This window comes from Leucoraja erinacea, chromosome 4 (assembly GCF_028641065.1).
Source record: "Leucoraja erinacea ecotype New England chromosome 4, Leri_hhj_1, whole genome shotgun sequence".
Taxonomy (NCBI): Eukaryota; Metazoa; Chordata; class Chondrichthyes; order Rajiformes; family Rajidae; genus Leucoraja; species Leucoraja erinaceus.
The window spans coordinates 9,642,843-9,666,259 of record NC_073380.1 but is presented as its reverse complement, the minus strand read 5'-3'; the positions used below and the strand labels follow the sequence as shown (position 1 = coordinate 9,666,259).

The 23,417-nt window shown below is 44.0% G+C and overlaps 2 protein-coding genes across 6 annotated transcripts in view; both read left to right on the top strand.

The window, feature by feature from the left end:
• Positions 1 to 13,375, top strand: part of LOC129696140 (copine-3-like) — a 47,844-nt gene extending 34,469 nt beyond the window's left edge. For 3 of the 4 annotated variants that reach the window (XM_055633646.1, XM_055633647.1, XM_055633648.1), the window contains 4 exons: positions 3,000 to 3,133; positions 6,915 to 7,151; positions 9,750 to 9,866; positions 11,698 to 13,375. In XM_055633646.1, the coding sequence (XP_055489621.1) occupies positions 3,000 to 3,133; positions 6,915 to 7,151; positions 9,750 to 9,866; positions 11,698 to 11,805 (596 nt within the window). In that variant the 3' untranslated portion in view covers positions 11,806 to 13,375. The remainder of the gene's footprint in view (positions 1 to 2,999; positions 3,134 to 6,914; positions 7,152 to 9,749; positions 9,867 to 11,697) is intronic. The other variant, XM_055633649.1, reaches the window with a different exon arrangement.
• An 8,295-nt stretch (positions 13,376 to 21,670) lies between these two features.
• The window catches only part of LOC129696139 (copine-3-like), a 74,699-nt gene continuing 72,952 nt past the window's right edge, over positions 21,671 to 23,417 (top strand). The window contains exon 1 of one of the 2 annotated variants that reach the window (XM_055633645.1): positions 21,671 to 21,990. The gene's annotated coding sequence lies outside the window, so the exon portion shown is untranslated. The remainder of the gene's footprint in view (positions 21,991 to 23,417) is intronic. The other variant, XM_055633643.1, reaches the window with a different exon arrangement.

Below are 23,417 nucleotides of genomic sequence, written 5' to 3'. Positions count from 1 at the left end.
GCACATAATCTGTTTCTCTTCTCTTCACCCAATACATGATCCTTCTGCTTAATACATTTTAAAATATCCATCAGATATTGCCCACCTTTCTGTTTGTTTTGTTTTGCCTTTTACTCCTGGCTAAGGTAACTAATGTTGAGAGATGATGTAGACACAAAATGCTGGAGTAACTCAGTGGGTCGGGCAGCATCACCAGAGACGCTGCCTGTCCCGCTGAGTTACTCCAGCATTTTGTGTCTACCTTTGATTTAAACCAGCATCTGCAGTTCTTTCTCAAACACTAATGTTGAGATGAGTCCATTGGGTACGAGCTTAGACATGTTGGCAGACTGCTACACGTATGAACTTTGTATGTACATTGTCCACTAATTGCCATTGAGTGGACACATTCTGGAGATTCAATGTTACTTGGCACAAGTCGTGAGGAGGAAGAACCCAACTAATTTGCTACAATTTCCATCCAGTACACTGATCCATAATGCAGCATGTCCTTTTTCCAAATAAGCAGCAATCAGATTATCATGTAACTGGATAATAGGTGTTGATTTAAAAATTCAATTATCTTACGAAAGATCAAGGAACATGCTTCGACTGGGCTTATATTCAATGGATCGACTTGGCTTATATTCACTGGAATTTTGAATGATGAGTGAAACATATAGAAACATTTGAATTATATAGAAACATATAAAATTCTTAAGGATTGGACAGGCTACATGCAGGAAAAATGTTCCTGATGTTGGGGGAGACCAGAACCAGGGGTCACAGTTTTAAGAATAAGGGGTAGGCCATTTAGGACAGAGATTAGGAAAAAACCTTTTCACCCAGAGAGAGTTGTGAATCTGGAATTCTCTGCCACAGAGGACAGTGGAGACCAATTCACAGGATCTTTTCAAGAGAGAGTTAGATATAGCTCTTGGGGTTAATGGAATCGAAGGATATGGGGAAAAGCAGGAACGGGGTACTGATTTTGGATGATCAGCCATGATCATATTGAATGGTGGTGCTGTCTCGAAGAGCCGCATGCGCGTATTTTCCATGTTTCTATGCTGAACAATTTCCTTGAAGTCTAGAATGGGGAAAAAAAATAATTTATTCACTTTTTTAATCTGAGAATTGGCATCATTTTTATGCTTCATATCAATCCATACATGCAGTGTATTTTGTAAAATGTCGAAAAGGAATGAAAATTAGAAAAAAGAAGGAACTCGAACCAAAACATCATCTATTTGTTTCTCCAGGGATGCTGCCTGACCTGCTGAGTAACGCCAGCATTTGGTGTCTATCTTCAGTGCAGTTCCTTCCTGCACACTGAAGATATTACAGTCTGATTTTCTTTGAGCTAGCTCGTCAATTAATGGTTCCCTTTACTTCTTGAGTATAAATATATGATTTTTATATATTAAATATGATATAAATCATTATATTTAAAGTAACACCACAGCAATGACTACATTTTCTCAATTGGTTAACCATCATGGAAGAGGCTCGTCAAGAACTCAACGTCATGTTTACTTTTCATATTTCTTTGACAGTAAGAGGAAAATAATCTTTTTAAAAAGATTCCGTGTTTGTGAGGCGGTAACTCTTTTGGAAGGTGGTACTGTTGGAAGAATGTAACTCACCAGCACAAATAACCCCACTGTAATTGTTATTTTTTGCCCAATACGACATAAAGAAACAGAAATATGCCATTCAGCCACCTCTTGTCCTATCTTCTGTACAATAAAATCATGGCTGCTACCACATTGCCACTAATCAGGTTAACATGACTTAAAATTTTACATCATAGACTTACAATTGACACAAATTGTACTGTTTTAATTGTCCATTATTTAGATTAGAAGTTCGTAAGACATAGGAGCAGAATTAGGCCATTTGGCTCATTGAGTCTGTTCCACCATTTGAACATGGCTGATCTATCCTTCCCTCTCAACACCATTATGCTGCCTTCGCCCCTGACCTTTGAAGCCCTTACTAGTCAATCTCCACTTTAAAAAATACCCAATGCCTTGGCCTCTACTACCTTCTGTGGCAATGAATTCCACCCTCTGGTGAAGGAAATGTCTCCATTCTACCTGCATGTCCTCTTATTCTGAGGCTGTGCCCTCCGGTCCTAGACTCTCCCACTACTGGAAATATCCTCTCCATATTCACTCTATCGAGGCCCATCTAGATTGTAACTAGAAGCAAAAGTGAAACATTAGTGAATGTCTTTAGCTGAAGATGCGTTCCCTCTACTTTGCAGTTGTTACTGCTGTTTCAATAATGGTTACCTCTTAACTACTGCTTCAGAATGTTTACAGCACGGGTGGGGCAGCGCTAGAGTTACTGCCTTATTGCGCCAGAGACTCGGGTTCGATCCTGACACCGGGTGCTGCCTGTACGGAGTTTGCATGTTCTCCCTGTCACCTGCTTGGGTTTTCTCCAGGTACTCCGGTTTCCTCCCACAGTCCAAAGACGTACAGGTTAGCTTCTGTAAATTGTCCCTAGTTTGTCGGACAGAACTAGTGTGCGGGTGATCGGTGGTCGGCGTGTACTCGGTGGGCCAAAGGGCCTGTTTCCACGCTGTATCTCTAAACTATGCTGAATCACATTTTTTTTTTTAAAGCTAACTGGGGGCTAGCAGAACTTATGACCAAAATTAGAATTACATTTAAGGATTTTAGTTTAGAGATACAGCACGGAAACTGGCCATTCAGCCCACCGGGTCAGCGATTCCCACACATTAACACTATCCTACGCCCCCTGGGGACAATTTTTACACTTACCAAGCCAATTAACCTGCAAACCTGTACGTCTTTGGAATGTGGGAGGAAACTGAAGATCTCGGAGAAAATCCACGCAGGTCACGGGGAGAAAGTACAAACTCCGTACAGACAGCACCCGCAGTCGGGATCAAACCTGGGCGCTGCATTCGCTGTAAGGCAGCAAATGTACCGTTGCGCCACCGTGATTTTAGCACATTTCTTTTCTTAACAATTAATTTTGTTCTTCAGGGGTGCAAGGGATAATTGACGCCTACCGCAACTGCCTTCCTCAAGTCAGGCTTTATGGTCCGACAAACTTCTCTCCAATTATAAACCATGTGGGGAGGTTTGCAGCTGCAGCAGCTCAGCAGCCCAAAGCTTCTGTAAGTATTCCTCCCGTTACACACCAACTAACTTACATCTACTAGGTATGCATCTGGACTTTCAAAATGCGATTGACAAGGTCCCACACAAGAGATTAGTGTGCAAAATTAGAGCACATGGTATTGGGGTTAGGGTATTGACATGGATAGAGAACGGGTTGGCAGACAGGAAGCAAAGAGTAGGAATTAATGGGGCCTTTTCAGTATGTTGGGGGAGTCCAGAACCAGGGATCACCTATTGTCTATTGTCTATTGACTTTCAAAAGACGTTTAGACAAATAGAGGAATAGGAAGGGTTTAGATTGCTATGGGACGTTGATCCAAAGGCCCTGTTTCTACGCTACACAGCTCTGATTCTATTACTCAAGTTATTTCTAATCATGGTTTCAACTACCCTGGATAACTTTCCAAGTATTTATTTGTCTGTATTCCTTGGGAGCATGGGGATTTTGACTGGGTGCTCTGTGCACCTTTCATGTTCTAACGTCTCGCTGGTTGACTAGCCACTGTAGACTGCTCCTGGTTTAGGGAACTGGTTTATAGATCCTATGTCGGGGGTGTGGAAGAGAACTAATAGATTGGGTGACTGAGAAAATAATTGGGAGAAACCGTTTGTTGCAAGGCTCATCATAGCGTCTGAGCCTGTCTGAAGAAGATCCGAAACATCGCCCATTCCTTTTCTCCAGAGATGCTGTCTGTCCCGCTGAGTTACTCCAGCATTTTGTCTCTACAGCATAGTTTCTGTGATGGCAATTTCAAACTTTTCCAAGTTTCAGCTATTCATTGCCGTTACTGCACAGGCAAGGAGGAGCAGAACTTACGCAGACGATAACAAAAACAAATCCTCCAGTAGTTCTTTCCAGTTTAATTGATTCTTTATTGAAGTAGTTGCACAGCCAAAAAAGTGAACATACTTTAGATCAGTGGTTCCCAACCTTTTTTTGGCCATGCCCCACCTAATCACCTCTAAAATCCTGATGCCCCCCCCCCCATCGCATGGAATCGCATTTCTAAATCCAATTCAATAAATAAGGTTCTCCCATGACCTCGCGCGCTTCGTGCGACGTGCATGAAGAGCGATGGCGCGGTGATTATGTAATAACTACACAATAAAGACCATTTTTACCCCAAAAAAATTACTCAAAATTACATCTGAAACATAAACTACATATGTTTACCTGATGGAAAATCCAAAAAAATAAAAATCGAAAATTTGGACCCAGACCTCCTCAGTCGCGCTCAATTGCCCCCCTTAAAAATCAAATTGCCCCCCTGTGGGGCGTACGCCCCACGTTGGGAACCACTGCTTTAGATCCTCTTTATCCATATATTCCGTTCTTACTATCTGATCTGATAAAAACTGTATCCCTTCTCCCGTGCCCGCTCCAGTCTGATCTAACCACTCCCTGTGGTTTCGCTATATGTAAAGTTCATTTACGCATCAAAAGCCCATCTCCAAGCATTCAAAATAATTCTGCAAGAAATATCTAGACAAAATAATAAAATATGCTAACGGTAACTAGCCTAAGCGTGAATGGCTCCGACAGCTTCAATGGGCTGATTAGCCTCCTAAAACTTAGGAGAACAGAGGTTTAAGGTGGGGGGAGGGCGGGAAGATTTAATAGGAACCTGAGGGGGTAACCTTTTCACACAAAGGGTGGTGGGTGCATGGAGGAGGTGGTCGAGGCAGGAACTATCGCAACGTTTAAGAAACATTTAGACAGGTACATGGAGAGGAATATGGGCCAAACGCATGCAGGTGGGGACTAGGGTAGATGGGACATGTTGGTAGGTGTGGGCGGTTGGGCCGAAGGGTCTGTGTCCACGCTGTAAGACCGTGACTATGTAATAGGACAAATTTTGGAGAGCTCTGGATTCATGGAACTTGGTTCAGAACTGACTCGATCCCTTCTGGCATAGACAACACTTCGACAACTTTGTGAGACAGAATCCAATTGCTTGATAAGGACATAATATGGCAACAGGTTTAGCTGATTCTGAAAGGTGTCAAACACTTAATATTTCTGATGTTAAAACCCACTCAGAGGGACACATGGAAAATAAACATTCTCAAACACTTAAAGGCACAAACAATTTAAATTCAAAAACCTATGTACTAATTTTACCTGAATGATGCCTGGATTCTGGGTTAGTTGCTCCAGGGAGAGGTTGGACAGACTTGGATTATGTCGAAGGTTATGGGGAGATGACAGAAGGATATACATTTATAAGAGGCATAAATAAGGTCGACAGTCAGAATCTTTTTCCCAGCTTTAAGAGAGGGGTAAAGCTTGAAGACTATCTGGGGACAAGTTTTTTAAATGTATCTGGAACGCACTGCTGCAAATGGTTGTTGAAGCAGATACAGTACAGCACAAGAACAGGCCCTTTGGCCCATAATGTTTGTGCCGAACATGATGTCACGACCATTACTTGTCTACATGCACATATCCCATATCCCTCCATATCCACACACCTATTCAAAAGATTTTTTAAATGCCACTATGTTTCATTCGGCATCATGTTCAGCACAAACATTGTGGGCCAAAGGGCCTGTTCTTGTGCTGTACTGTGTGTTCTAATTCTGAGTCTCTCACAGTTACTCTTTCAGTGAAAGCTATGGTGAAATCCCTGTACATGGTCCTATCTGATGCAGAAATTTCCTCACTCTGTGCCAAGAATTTTCCCACTGTGAGCAGTGGGAAATTGTTGTAATTTTGGAAATCCACCAGAGATTCAGCACACTAACTTGTTCAGAGCAATACCGGCAAACTAGACTAACTATTTGGGTGGAACTTTTATTTACTCTGTTACATGGGAAATGAGTGCATGAATGTCGGCAAATGCTGGCACTTTCTAGGCCTATCCAGGCAGGTTACGTTGGAGATGGGACAAATCTGATTTTGCTTGTTTTGTTTAGTTTAGAGATACAGTGCGGAAACTAGCTCTTCAGCCCAGCGAGTACGTGCCGACCAGTGATCTCCTCCTTACACCATCGCTATCCGACACACTAGGGACAAATTTCCATTTTTACCGACGTCAATTAACCAACAAATGTGTACGTCTTTGGAATGTGGGAGGAGCACCCAGAAAAAACTCGCGGGGAGAACGTACAAACTCCATACAGGCAGCACTGGTAGTCAGGATTGAACCAGGGTCTCTGGCGCTGTAAGGCAGCAACTAAACTGCTGCGCCACCGTGCTGCCCCTGTTGGCATGTTTTCCAGGAAAAGCTCATATTTAGGACCACAAGCTTGCTTTCAACCCTCACTTCATGAAGACATTGAAGACAATGTTTGCATTGTATCATTTCGTTCACTACGAAACTTAGTTGAATTTTGTGCATTGCTCTTTGTTCTATATCAGAAAATCTTTCTTTCAAAATGAGTTCTGAAAAGCTCTTGACCTCACTTATAACAAAAAAAAAATGCATCCGTAAAAATAACACATTAAACTCTTAATTGTCATAAGGTCATAAGTGATAGCATAATTAGGCCATTCGGCTCATCAGGTCTACTCTGCCATTCAATCATGGCTGATCTATTTCTCCTTCCTAACCCCCTTTCTCCTGCTTTCTCCCTGCAAACCCTCACACCCGTACTAATCACAAATCTATCTCTACCTTCAAAATATTCATTGACTTGGCCTCCGCAGCCTTCTGTGGCAATGAATTCCACAGATTCACCACCCTCCGACTAAAGAATTGTTTTCTGATATTTGTAAATTGTTTGTTAACACAGTAAACTTTATATGTTTTTGATGAAAGATCTATCTTTTGGCAGCAATATTACATCTTGCTGATCATCACAGACGGAGTGATAACAGATTTAGATGAAACAAGACAGGCCATTATTAATGCAGCAAAGTTGCCAATGTCCATCATCATTATTGGTGTTGGTGGAGCAGATTTCAGTGCTATGGAGTTTCTGGACGGTGATGATGGAGTTCTGAAATCACCCGCTGGAGAGCCAGCCATCCGAGACATTGTCCAATTTGTACCATTTCGGAAGTTTCAAAATGTAAGTATGTGATACCGACCGGTAATAATTTGAGCTTACTTAGTATGCTTAATGTAACAAGAAACATTAAAACAAAATTTGAAAATTAATCACGTTTGTTTAGGTAGTTAAATGCAGTTGGCAATTTATATCGTAATTTTTATACATGCATGTGTATATAATGGGTAAATATTTTATAAGTTCTAATGTTAAGTAATTTTAGAAAAACAAATTCTGCCATGGATTTTGTCCATTTTGTTTATGTTGATACATACAAAAGATTGAGTCGTGAGTTGATTATGTTAAGTAATAACCAGGATTTGGGCTTGTCATGTTGCTGTGCTTTATTACATCTTTTTGTTGAATTTTAGTAGAAAAATATATATTAAGTCTGAAGATAGGTCACAATCTGAAATGTCACTAATCCATTGTAGACAAAAATGCTGTAGAAACTTAGCAGGTGAGGCAGCATCTATGGAGCGATGGAATAGGTGACGTTTCGGGTCGAGACCCTTCTTCAGACTGATGGGGAGGTGGGTGGGGGCAGGAAGAAGAAAGGAAGAGGCGGAGACAGTAGTCTGTGGGAGAGCTGGGAAGGGGAGGGGAAGGAGGGAGAAAGCAAGGACTACCTGAAATTGGAGAAGTCAATGTTCATACCGCTGGGGTGTCAAAACTGTCACTAATCTATGTTCTCCAGAAATGCTGCCTGACTCGCTAAGTTACTCCGGCAATCTCATTTTTTTGTAAACCACTAACATTTGCAGTTTTTTTGTGTCTCCATTTGTTAAATAATTTACTTTTGATATTTGAAAATAGTATTTTGCCCTAAAAGAACTGGTGTTACAGAGATAAAAAGGCGATTCCTCCAAATTAAAGCAAGTTGGAGGTCACAAGGTCCCAATTCGAAACATCACATATCTATATTCTCCAGAGATACTGCCTGACCCGCTGAGTTACTCCAACATATTTTGTTTATCTTTAGAAACACACAATACTGACAAGACGCATGAGGCTGCACCATTTGTATGCAAATGAATGTTGATAAATCTTTAATATTGAAGCAAGTTTCATTTTGGGAATTAGCTTAATTGATCAGATCCTCAGCTTTTCTGGAACTGAGGCATATCTTAGTTAGAGTGAGTTTTTTTTTTAATTTCCAATGTACCTGGATCAATCGCCAATTGTCCACCAGGTAGCTTGTTGACTCGTAGCACCAGAGTTCCGTGCTCGATCCTGATCGCAGTGCTGTCCGTGTGGAGTTTGCACGTTCTCCCTCTGATCGTGGGTTTCCTCCGGTTGCACCATTTTCATCCCACATACCAAAGACATGTGGCGTCATAGGTTAATTGGCTTCTGTGAATTGCCCCGTGTGTGTAGAGAGTGGATGGAAAGTGGGATAACAGAACCAGCATGAACGGTACTCGGCATGGACTAGATGGACCAAGGCATCTGTTTCTATGCTGTATCTTTCAATCAAAGGAGCCCTGCCAGTGTTCAGAGCAGAAGTTTACTTGTGGAATCCTTGACGTTTTTTTGAGCGTTGGAATTGCATTGCTTTTTTTTAAATTTTAACATTTGAATACTCACACACACCTTGGTAAACAAAGTGAGCACCACTAGCTATTTCCAACTATCAATCGAATATGAAAATTGTAGGTAGGATTTGGCTGGAGTCATGGGCACATCGGAAAGTAAATAAGCACCGTGCTGCCTGATTTTAACTGAAGTTTACTTGGTAGAGCTATTTTTAAACAATGCAATGCAAAACAATTTGTCAAGGTGGTTGTGTGCAACATTACAAATATTTATGAAAGGAAAAGCTGCATTCAGCAGCAGCAGGAGGGGTGGTAAATACAGCCCATAGATTAAGGTAAATGGCAAAAGGAATAATTAAATTCAGCCGAATATGCTGCGAATACATGGCAGGTCAGGCAGCATCCATTAGAGATGTAGGGGATTTTGCAAGCCCCACATTATTTTGTCTATCGCTGATGTTCTCAGTCTCCAACTGCTCCTATTCAATCCCCCAAAACTGAACATGCTGGAGGGACTCAGCGGATCAGGCAGCATCTGTGGAGAGAATGGACAGATGCTGTTTCTGGTATGGTCGGAACCCTTCTTTAGATTGATGGAGTAGAAGGTTGGAAAAGAGAGGTGGGAGTGGGGCAAAGCCTGGCAAGCGATAGGTGGGATGTGTAGGAAGGAATTGCAGATGGTGGTTTAAGCCGAAGATAGACACAAAGTGCTGGAGTAGCTCAGCAGGACAGGCATCATCTCTGGATCTGCGTGCTGCCTCGTGCACTAAGCTGCAGAACATGAACAGCCTTAAAAGGACACCTTTTTAAAAAAGAAAATAACACAAAGTGCTGGAGTAACTCATCCGGGTCAAGGCAGCATCTATGGAGAACGTGTACAGTCAACAAAGTCTGAAGATGGGTCCCGACCCGATACGTCACCCTTTCCTTCTCTCCAGAGATGCTGCCTGTCCCGCTGAGTTACTTCAGCACGTCGTGTCTATCATCGGTTTAAACCAGCATCTGCAATTCCTTTCTACCCAATTCTATACGGCCATCTTAAAGTCTGTTCTCACCTTCTCCATCATGGTCTGGTTTGGCTCAGCCACCAAGCACAACACCTGGAAGCTGCAGCGAATCATCCGATCAGCAGAGAAGGTTATTGGCTGCAACCCTCCCTCCATTGACGAACTGTACACTGCAAGGGTCAGGAAGCGAGCGGGTAAGATCATAGAAACATAGAAACATAGAAATTAGGTGCAGGAGTAGGCCATTCGGCCCTTCGAGCCTGCACCGCCATTTAATATGATCATGGCTGATCATCCAACTCAGTATCCCGTACCTGCCTTTTCTCCATACCCTCTGATCCCCTTGGCCACAAGGGCCACATCTAACTCCCTCTTAAATATAGCCAATGAACTGGCCTCAACTACCCTCTGTGGCAGAGAGTTCCAGAGAGTCACCACTCTCTGTGTGAAAAAAGTTCTCCTCATCTCGGTTTTAAAGGATTTCCCCCTTATCCTTAAGCTGTGACCCCTTGTCCTGGACTTCCCCAACATCGGAAACAATCTTCCTGCATCTAGCCTGTCCAACCCCTTAAGAATTTTGTAAGTTTCTATAAGATCCCCTCTCAATCTCCTAAACTCTAGAGAGTATAAACCAAGTCTATCCAGTCTTTCTTCATAAGACAGTCCTGACATCCCAGGAATCAGTCTGGTGAACCTTCTCTGCACTCCCTCTATGGCAATAATGTCCTTCCTCAGATTTGGAGACCAAAACTGCACGCAATACTCCAGGTGTGGTCTCACCAAGACCCTATACAACTGCAGTAGAACCTCCCTGCTCCTATACTCAAATCCTCTTGCTATGAAAGCCAACATGCCATTCGCTTTCTTTACTGCCTGCTGCACCTGCATGCCTACCTTCAATGACTGGTGTACCATGACACCCAGGTCTCGCTGCATCTCCCCCTTTCCCAATCGGCCACCGTTTAGATAATAATCTGCTTTCCCGTTTTTGCCACCAAAATGGATAACCTCACATTTATCCACATTAAACTGCATCTGCCAAACATTTGCCCACTCACCCAGCCTATCCAAGTCACTTTGCAGTCTCCTAGCATCCTCCTCACACCTAACACTGCCCCCCAGCCTAGTGTCATCCGCAAACTTGGAGATATTGCCTTCAATTCCCTCATCCAGATCATTAATATATATTGTAAATAGCTGGGGTCCCAGTACTGAGCCTTGCGGTACCCCACTAGTCACTGCCTGTCATTGTGAAAAGGACCAGTTTACTCCTACTCTTTGCTTCCTGTTTGCCAGCCAGTTCTCTATCCACATCAATACTGAACCCCCAATGCCAATCTCTGACCCCTCTCACCCTGGCCACAAACTCTTTGAATCACTTCCCTCTGGAAGGCGACTCTGGACTGTCAAAGCTGCCACAGCCAGACATAAAAACAGTTTTTAAGAAGGAACTGCAGATGCTGGAAAATCAAAGGTACACAAAAAAGCTGGAGAAACTCAGCGGGTGCAGCAGCATCTATGGAGCAAAGGAAATAGGCAACGTTTCGGGCCAAAACCCTTCTTCAGACTGATGGGGGTTGGAGGGGCGGGGAGAAGAAAGGAAAAAGGAGGAGGAGCCCGAAGGCTGGGGGATGGGAGGAGACAGCAGGAGGGCTGAGGAAGGGGTTAAAAACAGTTTTTATCCACAAGTAGTTGCTCTACTCAACAGCCAAAAATCTGTAGCCTCCCTTTGATCTGGTATTCTGTTGGTTCACATGCTTGGTCAATGGTGTTTTATCATTCATGTTTTATTATTATTAATGTTTAGTGTTTTCTGAGTCATTCGGAACTGTCACTGTATGTCATGTTGTTACTTGTGGGCGGAGCACCAAGGCAAATTCCTTGTATGTGAATACTTGGCCAATAAACTTACCTAATTTCCCATTAGGAGCTTGACTGACTGAAAGTGCTGCAGTTGTGTCAGTTGTGGTTTATTGTTCCCCGAAGTGGTTTTGCAAGTGATAACACTCTTCTCTCATTTAACAGGCACCCAAAGAAGTTCTTGCACAGAGTGTACTGGCCGAATTACCTCAACAAGTGGTGTGCTACTTCAACTCGCGCAAACTCCAACCTCCCAATGAACCACCTTCTTAATTATCTGAAAGTCCGGTCTGACAATATATGACCTAGAAGTAAATTCAACGTAGTACGTAAATCTTCAGTTCTACCAGTATGTCTCCCTAAACATTAAATGCACGATATACATATATAGGTGACATTAAATTCATTCTCACTAACATTTTGAGTAACTCCAAAGACAATATAATTGGCCAAATTAACTGATTGTGTCAAATATTTATGCAGTAATTTAAATTCAACTCATTCAACAAATTAATCATTCGAGACTGGAGTAACTTTCATCTCATTTTCTCTTTACATTTTCTGTTATATATTCCACATGTTGTCTCCATTTTTTTTTACTCTTTTTTTAAATGTACAGTTTTTTATATTGGGGCCAAATAACTTAATATAAGATAGATGCTTTTGAATGCTTGGGGTTTTCATATTCTAGCACCTTAAATATTAATTTTTAAAATAATAGCTGAATATATTTCCTTAAAAAAAGTTAATGCTGAATAATCACATGTAATCACTCAAAAACAATAACATTCTTCTCTGTTGTTTGAAGAGTATAGTATGTCAGTCATTGGGACCCTGGCAGTTTGTTGATAGCTGGTAACTTAAACATTAACCAGAATTAAAACGAGAAGGAAGGAATATTCTTAAATCGGTCAGTAAGCTTCCATGTGTAGGGAGGAACTGCAGATGCTGGTTTAAACCGAAGATAGACACAAAATGCTGGAGTAACTCAGCGGGACAGGCAGCATCTCTGGAGAGAAGGAATGGGTGATGTTTCGGGTCGAGATCCTACTTCAGACTCAAGAAGGGTCTTGACTTGAAAAGTCACCCATTCCTTCTCTCCAGAGATGCTGCCTGTCCCGCTGACTTACCCCAGCATTTTGTGTCTATCTTTGGTTTTCATTTAACTTTGCATGAATGAGTACCTCAATTAAATGTACCAACTTTTATCTGTTCTTGCTGGTTTGAAGATCTAAAATACTGAAGTCAAAATATTTATGAAGGCAACCAAGCATAGGGTGAAAGCATGTTCTTACTTTGAAATGTACCCAGCTATCAAGTGGTGTGGGGGGATTACAACATACAGAAGATAAGCCATTCAAAGTAGTCCTATCAAAAGCATATTCTGAATATATTAATTAAAAGTGCCAAAAAGTTCCAATTGTAGTTCAATCTGATGTTGTTTGTCAATGCAGAAAGTGCAATTTATTAAAAAAAAATAGTTACTTTATATATGTCATTCACTAAGTATTTACTGACCTTTTTTTGTCTGATAATGTTGTCCAGAGTATATTAGACATAAATGCATTTGTTATTTTTATATAGTTACAGCATTTTTGTATTGATATTTTAAAATGTTATACCATTCGTAATTCATTGGAAACCTTTAGTTTCAAGGTCAGTTTATTGTCACGTACCAATTAAGGTGCAGTGAAATTTGAGTTACCATCCAGCCTGAAATTACACCATTTTACAAACCAGTCGTTCTAACTTTCGAGTTGTAAACAGAACCAACTATTTGTGCTACCGAATGTACAATTACAAACCAAAAATGATTGGGTTGAAATTAAATCAGTATTTCAATTATCTGACATTGGTGTTTTTATTTCTTCACACTAAGTTGTGATATTGAAAGAATTGATTAATTGCCTAAAATTATCATGCAACTATTCTTAATCTAAACCTAATGGCTAGAAGTAACATTCTGAGTGGTGGAGGTGGGGTGGGGGGGGGGGGGGGGGGGGGGGGGGGGGGGGGGGGGAAGGGGAATGGAATAAAGCAATAAAAAATATACTACAGGTGCGCAACCTTTTATCCGAAATTCCAAATAACTAAAAGCTCCGAATAGCGACATTTTTTTGGTCCTTGAAGAAAGGTCCTTGAAGAAGAGAAGGTGAGGGTATATTGTGCGGGAGGGTTAATAATTGACAATCTGCTGCTGCCTGCCCGCTGAGTTAAAAAGTTCCCAAGGTAGACTCACGATACATAGTGTATCGTGAGACGTGCGTGGGAACTTTTTAACTCAGCGGGCAGGCAGCAGCAGATTGTCGCTCCCTTCAGTTTCACCCCACCTACACCCCTCTGCTTCCCGGCCATGTGTGTGACCCCTTCCCTCCTCTCTCCAGCTCCCCGCCCATTGCACCGGCGCGGGGGCTTTGCACTGTCACCACGTCGGAGTTGCCAGCAGGTCAGTGCCAGTCACTGGAGACGTCAGGACCAACGGGACACCGACCCCCAAGCCCACTGCAAGCACAGAGATCCCAGAGACCCACAGCCAGCAGCAGCCCAGCCCCGTTCCAACTCGAGGAACACGCTCCCCGTAGGGACAAATGGTGCTGATGGTGTGCAAGGTACGTCTTGTTCTTGGGGTGGCGCAGCTCGGGCTGCGGGCGAACTGCCACTTGTCGTCGTAACGGCCCATCGGGGAGCGGATACATCTGGAGTTGGGGGGGGGGGGGGGGGGAAATTATTGTGCTGTTTGATCGCCCCCTACTATTCCAGGGACGGAGACACAGCGGCTTTTGAGAATGGTGGGCAATCACTTCCAAAGTTCTGCCCACACAGTTAGTACACCTCTCCTACACTTGTCTCCTGCACTAAGATCATCTCGCAGAGAATGATCCCAGCCTAACCCTCCCTATTCTCTCCTATTCTGCAAGAAAAAAACTACATTGAAGACTCAAACTCGCGATCGAGTAATTGCCGGGATCGAGGCGCGCTAAACTCGTGACCTTGCAGATATGAGCCGAGCACTCTACCACTGAGCCAGCCGTTAAAATCTACGCTAAAGTTCTTCCATTCCGAAAGCCGAAAAATTCCGAATTACGAAAAGTGTCTGGTCCCAAGGCTTTCGGATGAAAAGTTGTGCACCTGTATTGTGACACTATCTGAAACCAGTAACCAAAATAACCTAGAAAACATTAACGAGAAATAAAGTTGCCTACCAGTTCATTTTAGGAGTTTGTTAAAACAAATAGGAAAATGCTGGAATCACTTGGTTATGAGGCAGCTTATATGGAAACAAGTGAGTTTTAAATGCTACCCACCCTTGCCAGAATTTCCAGCTATTTCTAAATTATTTCCCAACACATGTGTTTTTTTATTTTTAAATTAAAGAAAACTTGACATTTTGTAAATTTCTGCCAATGGTTGTTTAAAAGATGATAGCATAGCCTGAAAACTATCACGTATTTTAAATGGTTTCCATATATGTGTGTTTTGATTTATTATGTTCAGGTTAATTATTGTCACGTGTACTGAGGTACAGTGAAAAGGTTTTTTGGCCTGCTATCCCATTAGATCAGGTAATACAGAGGCAGCAACAACCAAAGCCCGATATGCCATCTGGAATTATCTGTCCTGAATGCCGAAGAACTTTCAAAGCCAGGATTGGACTCGTAAGCCACCTGAGAGTCCATAAAAACAACAGAACCTGTAGACCATCATCCTCGACAGCGAGGGGTAGCCACCACGACAATCAAGTCAAACTCAACAAGTTTCCTCTTGCAGTTAAAGAATTGTAAAACATTTACCTCTTTATATAGTACTTAATCCTGCTGTGAAATAATTAAAAGTAGTCATAGAGTGATACAGCGCGGAAACAGGCCCTTCGGTCCAGCTTGCCCACAGCGGCCAACATGTCTCAGCTACACTAGTCCCACCTGCCTGCATGTGGCCAATGTCCCTTCAAACCTGTCCTATCCATGTACCTGTCTAACTTTCTTGAACGCTGGCATAGTCCCTGCCTCAATCTACCTCCTCTGGCAGCTTGTTGCATACACCCACTCTTTGTGTGGAAAAAGTTACCCCTCAGATTTCTATTTAATCTTTTCCCCTTCACCATAAACCTGTGTCCTGTGTTCCGCGATTCCCCCTACTCTGGGCAAGAGACTCTGCATCTTTAGTTTAGTATAGAGATACAGCGCAGAAACAGGCCCTTTGACCCATCGAGTCCGCGCTAACCAGCGATCCCTGCACATTAGCACACTAGGGACAATTTGCACATACATCAAGCCAATTAACCTACATACCTGTACGTCTTTGGAATATGGGAGGAAACCAAAGATCTCAGATAAAACCCACACAGTCACAGTGAGAACGTACAAACTCCATACAGACAGCACCTGTAGTCGGGATCAAGCGCTGAAAGGCAACAACTCTGGCTGTGCCACCGTGCCGTCATCTACCAGATTTATTCCTCCCATGATTTTTAAACACCCCCATAAGATCATCCCACATCCTCCTGCTCTACAAGGAAGAGAGTCCCAGCCTACTCAACCTCGCCTGATAGCTAAGACCCTTGAGCCCTGGGAACATCCTCGTGGTGTACTTACATAATGAAGTGCTTCAAAGTGGCAGTATAAAAAAGAAAAACATGCGCATGGTATTATATCATTTCACATGGTGAGAAAATGTTGTGGAACATATTGAAAGAACTCTGGCCCACTTCAGGTAGTTGGTTCATATCATCTACATCTTTGTGAAGGAACGCATCTTAATATAATTATACTGATTATTGCAGGGTGAGAGTTGATTGTATAATGTTAATCAGAGGCCAATGCATAACTTGATAACTCGCCTTTCAGATATTATTACATCATTTGCCTTCATTAGCAAAAATCAACCATAGTTTAATCCCTTTTGCTTAAAATAATGTGGAATGCTCACGAGTGCATGCATGGTATGTTCATTTCTATGCATTTTTTGTAAACTGGACGATTTTATATAAAATGAAGTGCAGACCCATTGAGTCTGTTCCCCGAACTCACCCGTCCCCGACCCCGACCCGTGGCCCCCACGGGAGGAGTGGACCTCCAACTCAACCCGTTGCCGAAGGTAAGATTCGAGCACTCCTCAGCAAAGATCATAGCTCGTGAGCCTCAACCAGAGGCAGCAACAACCATAGCCCGATCTAGGGGGAGAAAAATCTCTACCGGAATATGTAAATATTTTACCGTTGGCGTGTTGTTTTTTCGAGAAGATGTAATCACACACACACACACATACATATTTTTACTAGTTACTAGACCAATTGGGGCCAATAACCACCCACGCACACTAACCGAGCCCCTTGATATATTAATATTATTAATTCGCTCCTTATACCCCATCCCCTGCCCTATCCACTCACGTATAGCCCCCAACTCGCAGGCGTGGCGGGAGAGGGAGGGGGATAGAGGGAACGAGGGCAGAGGCGGGCAGATGCGAGGGCAGAGGACACGTAACGGGTAGAGGCAGAGGCCAGCGACAGGCAGAGCGGCAGCAACCTCCCCACCATGCGCCTACATGAGGACCCCAAGCAAGGGGGCTGGGGGGGGGGGGGGGGGGGTAGGGGGGCGAGCGGGTGGGTGAGCGAGCATCGACCGAAGGACCGCGAGTTGGGCTGCCGCAGTCTTCAGCTATGATCTTTGGTCTTCAGTCGACTGCCCGATTTCATCTCCACCTGCGTTTTGCTATTGAATAATGGGGGGGGGGGGGAAATGAGGGAGGGATGTGAGGTGACGTCACTCGCAGTAGACACATTGTGATGTCATCAACGAAAGACAGACGTTTCTAAATTAGTTCATCATCAGTAACAGTCGTTTCTAAATTCAGTTTTGTTGGATTTTTGAACATTTTCATTAATAACCTGAGAAATAAAGCATGACATTTTCAGATAAGGCGATTTTGGACTTCAGGGGGGAAATCTCTACCGGAATATGTAAAAAAATTTCCTTTACTGTGTTTTTTTCACAAAGATGTGATAACACACACACAAATAAATACACATCCAAGATCAGTTTTATAAGTATAGAGATATGGATGTGAGGAAAATATCAAGAATATGGCACTGGTCAGGCCACATTTGGAGTATTGTGAGCAATTTTGGGCACCGTATCTGAGGAAGGATGTGCTGGCTCTGGAGAGGGTCCAGAGGAGATTTTATAAGAATAATCCCAGGAATGAGCGGCTTAACATATGAAGAGTATTTGATGGCACTGGGCCTGTACTCGCTGAAGTTTAGTAGAATGAGGGGAGACCTTATTGAAACGTGAAGAATAGTGAAAGGCTTAGATAGTGTGGACGTGGAGAGGATGTTTCCACTAGTGAGAGAGTCGAGGACGAGGGGGTCATAGCCTCATAATTAAAGGACAATTCTTTAACAAGATGAGCAATTTATTTTGGCAGAGGATGGTGAATCTGTGGAATTCTTTGCCACAGAAGGCTGTGGAGGCCACGTCAATGGTTATTTTTAAGGCAGAGATAGATAGATTCTTGATTAGTACAGGTGTCAGAATTTATGGAGAGAAGGCAGGAGAATGGGGTTAGGAGGGAGAGATAGATCAGTCATGATTGAATGGCGGAGTAGACTTGATAGGCCGAATGGCTTAATTCTGCTCCTGTCACTTACGACCTTATGTGTGATTAAGACAAACATTTAAATATAACCTGTGCATATTCCTCATTTTACAAACATTCTGTGGCAGTGATTGAGGTCTTCAATTTACAAATGTATTTTTGCTATATTGAATAATACCACTCCGTGATGCTGATGTCAAAACACACACACAAGATGACAGACAGAAAATGCTGGAGTAGCTCAGTGAGACGGACAGCATCTCTGGAGAGAAGGAATGGGTGGCATTTCGTGTCGAGACCCTGCTTCAGACACACACAACATTTCACTGAATAAAAATCATTTTAAAGAACACATCCCATGTTACAATGAAGGACGGCTTTTTCAGGAATATTAATTTTCTGGCAGTGGTATACAAGGGCACATTTATTTTAATAAAAACACAAATGCATAATGCAGAGAAGTAAAGAATCTGCCAATAACCAAATGATATGTAGGGAAAAAAATCAATACTCAATTTACCATTGTTCAATTTAGTTATGTGAATTATACTGCTGTGCCAATAATTTAATTTCACATCATTTAAATTTCACTTTTGATTTAGTACAGTACAAATGATACAGTTGACATTTATATGAGAAATATACATTAGACAAATAGATTTCATCTATTTAAAAGGGTTTCATAGAGTCCCAGAGTAATACAGTGTGGAAACAGGCCCTTCGGCCCAACCTGCCCACACTGTGCCCAACATGTCTCAGCTACGCTAGTCCCACCTGCCAGCATTTGGTCCATATACCTCCAAACCTGTCCTATCCATGTACCTGTCTAAATGTTTCTTAAACGTTGGGATAGTCCCATCCTCATCTACCTCCTCTGGCAGCTTGTTCCTTACACCAACCACCCTTTGTGTGAAAAAGTTACCCCTCTGTTTCCTATTAAATCTTTCCCCCTGCACCTCATACCTATGCCCTCTGGTCCTCGATTCACCTACTCCGGGTGAGAGACTGTGCATCTACTCGATCTATTCCTCTCATGATTTCATACGCCTCTATAAGATGACCCCTCAGCCACCTGCGCTCCAAGGAATAGAGTCCCAGCCTACTCAATCTCTCCCTATAGCTCACACCCTCTAGTCCTGGCAACATCCTTGTCAATCTTTTCTGTGCCCTTTCCAGCTTGACAACATCTTTCCTATAACTTGGTGCACAGAACTGAACTCAATACGCTAAATGCGGTCTCACCAACGTCTTATACAACTGCAACATGACCTCCCGCCTTCTATATTCAATTCTCTGACTGATGAAGGCCAATGTACCATTAGCCTTTTTGACCACCTTACCTGCCTGTGACTCGACCTTCAAGGAACCATGTACCTGCTCTCCTAGATCCCTCTGCTCTGCAACACTACCCAGAGCCCGACCATTCACTGTAGGTCCTGCCCAAAATGCTTTTTCTGTATTAAATTCCATCAACCATTCCTCAGCCCAATTGATTGAGATTATGCTGCAAATTTGCACAACCATCTTCACTATCTGCAAAACCACCCGCATTTTTTTATCATCAGCAAACTTGCTAATCTTGCCCTGTATGTTCTCATCCAAATCATTGATGTAGATGATAAGCAGTAACGAACCCAGCACCGAACCCTGAGGCATGCCACTCATCACAGGCCTCCAGTCCGAGAAGCAACCTTCCACCATCACCCTCTGCTTCTTTCCATGAAGCCAATTTTCTATCCAATCAGCTATCTCTCCTTGGATCCCATGTGAGCTAACCTTCCGGAGCAGCCTACATGTGGAACCTTGCCGAATGCCTTACTGATGTCCATGTGTAACAACATCTACAGCTCTGCCCTCATCAACCTTTTTGGTCACATCTTCAAAATACTCAATCAGATTTATGAGACACGGCTGCCCACGTACAAGCCCATGCTGACTATCCCGAATCAGCCCTTGTCCATCGAAATGCCTGTATATCCCATCCCTTAGAATAGCCTTGAGTAATTTTCCAACTACAGATGTTAATTTCATTTGCACAAAGTTTCATTTGTAATTTTACCTAATTCTGATGAAAATTCATTGACTCCACTGCTATGTACGAGCTTGAATCCTTTGCTGCTTTGCAGACAGGTTGTAGGATTGGAGTAAGAAGGAACTGCAGATGCTGGTTTAAACCAAAGACAGACACAAAATGCTGGAGTAGCTCAGCAGGACAGGGGATAGAGTCTTTGCAGGAAGCAGGGTGGGAAGAAGTGTAGTCTAGATCGTTGTGGGAGTCAGTAAGTTTAGAATAGACGTTAGTCAATGTCTATCTCCTGTGATGGAGACGGTGAGATCAAGAAAGGGGAGGGAGGTGGTCCAAGTGAATTTGAATGCAGGATGAAAATTGGTGGTCCATGGGTGCAGGAGGTAGCCCCGATGCAGTCGTCAATGTAGCGGAGATAGAGACCAGTGTACACCCTGGAACAGGGATTGTTCAACGTACCTTACAAAGAACATGGATATGTGTAAGAAGGAACTGCAGAAGCTGGTCCACACTGAAGATAGGAACAAAATGCAGGAGTAACTCTGCATGTCAGGCAGTATCTCTGGAGAGAACAAATGGGTGACGTTTTGGGTCGAGACCCTTCTTCAGACTGAGAGTAAGGAGAGAGGGGGAGATAGAGATAGCAGTGAGAGTGGATCGGAGAACTTCAAAGTTGGCATACCTTGAGGAAAGAGCAGAGTCTTTGGAAGACGGCACCTAGTACCTTGCACTAAACGTTATTCCCTTATCATGTATCTGTACACTGTAATCCATTGTAATCTATGTATTGTCTTTCCGCTGACTGGTTAGCACACAACAGTCACGGTGGCGAAACGGTAGAGTTGCTGCCTTACAACGAATGCTGTGCCGGAGACCCAGGTTCGATCCCGACTACGGGAGCTGTCTGTATGGAGTTTGTACGTTCTCCCCGTGACCCGCGTGGGATTTCTCCGAGATTTTCGGTTTCCTCCCACACTCCAAAGACGTACAGGTTTGTAGGTTAATTGGGCTTGGTAAATGTAAAAAATGTCCCTAGTGTGTGTAGGATGGTGTTAATGTGCGGGGATCGCTGGTCGGCGCGGACCCTGTGGGCCGAAGGGTCCGTTTCCGCGCAGTATCTCTAAACTAAACTAAACAAAAGCTTTTCAATGAAGATAGACACAAATAGCTGGGATAACTCAACGGACCAGGCAGCATCTCTGAAGACAAGAAATGGGTGACGTTTCCAAAACTCCAGAGATGCTGCCTATCTGAAGAAGGGTCTCGACCCCCAAACGTCACCCATTCCTTTTTTTCTCCAGAGATGCTGCCAGTCCCGCTGAGTTACTCCAGTTTTTCGTGTCCATCTTCGGTTTAAACCAGCATCTGCAGTTCCTTCCTACACAAAAGCTTTTCACTGTACCTCGGTACACATGACAATGAACTGCAGAGATGCTGCCTGGCCCAACCCGCTGAGTTACTCCAGCAACTTTATTGTTGTTCTTGCACAAGTAGCCAGACGGTGCCGCCCTGTCTTGGCACCAACATGCGCAGTGCGTGGAGCGGGCGGGAGTGTGGAAGTTGAGTCTCGTTGGTCCTTGGCTGAAACTCACTTCCAGTCGATCGCCTTTCTGTTTCTGCTTGACAGTCGCTTGGGATTAGCAGTAAACTGAGAGTTCGCGCTCACTGTGCAGCCATAATCAGCGCTGCACGTAATTATAATATACACACACACACACACACACACACACACATCATTATTTGTTCTTCTCTCTACGCTGCGGCGTTTCCCAGAAGCTTTTGCCCGGACCAAGAAGGAGGGAGTTATTTCTGGAGCTTTTTGAGCAACTCGTCAGGTAATTTACAACAAGGCTTGCGGGGTGGGGGGCGCCGGGCGGTTAGTGTGGAGCCGGCGATGTGGAGTTGAGTTTGCACTGTCAGTGTTGAAACTTTCTGGGCGTTGTCGGGGCTATGGTCCCGGGACGGCGAGTCCGGGCCACGGGGCTGGTGTTGGGCTGAGCTGAGCTGGGCTCGGCTAGTGTTGGGGCTGGCGCTAGGGTGGGCTGGTGCTAAGCTGAGCAGAGCTGGACGGGTCCTGGGCTGAGCTGGTGTTGAGGCTGGTGTTGGGGCTGGTGCTAGGCTGAGCTGAGGTGGGGCTGAGCTGAGCTGAGCTGGGCTAGTCTGAGCTGGGCTAGTCTGGGCTGGTGCTAGGCTGAGCAGAGCCGGGCTGGGCTTGTGTTGTGGCTGGTGCTGGTCTGATCTACAGGCTGGTGCTAGGCTGAGCAGAGCCGGGCTGGGCTGGTGTTGGGCTGTGATGGAGGGTGAGGGTACCTCGGACGGCTCGGAGAGTTCAACATACAAAAGGCGGTCACTGTGGCCACGTCAACGCGGGTGGAGATGCTGGTGCTGGGGTTTCAGTGGCCATGTATCTGACCAGCCACCCTCCCCTCCCACCTCTCCCTCCCACCTCTCTTTCCAGCTTTCTCTTCCCTCTCCTCCTTACAGTAATCAAGCTGAAGAACGGTCCTTCTCAACTATCTTTTCCAACCTCTCTCTCTCTACCTCCCTCCCTCTACAGCTGCCCCCTCCCTCTCTTCCACTACTACAATATGAAGCCCCCCACCCCTCTACCTCTCTTTTCCAGCATCCCCCCCACCTCCCACTACAATCAGTATGAAGAAGGGACCCCCACTTTTCCAGCCTTCTCCCTCCTCCACCAAAAAGAACCACAATCAGTTTGAAGAAGGTTCCTCCATATCTCTTGTCCAGCTTTCTCCCCACACTAGGACAAGCAGTCCGAAGAAGAGTCCCCCATCTCTCTTTTCCAGGGCAGACAAAAGTGCTGGAGAAACTCAGCGGGTGAGGCAGCATCATTCTATGGAGCGAAGGGATTAGGCAACGTTTCGGGCCGAAACCCTTCTTCAGACGTCAACCTTATTTTCCAGGTTGCCTCCCTCGCTCACTCCCACTATTACAATCAGTCTGAAAAACCCCGTCCACATTCCTTCCACATATGCTGCCAGTTACTCCAGCACTTAGTGTTTTACTGCATGTGCTGTTCTTTGTGTCTCCCATTACACTTGCTCGCGTCTCAAAAATAGTCCAGGGTTTTGCCGTTTGATTTAAACGGAAACTTCACAGTAACTGAACGGTAATAGCACTTACTTCACTGAGTGAATGGGGCAGGATGCCACTGAAGATGTCCCAGTTTACTCCCAGACTATGCTGACTGCAAACGTTATACCGAACTGGGTGGTGATGGGGAAATGTATGATAAATCGTT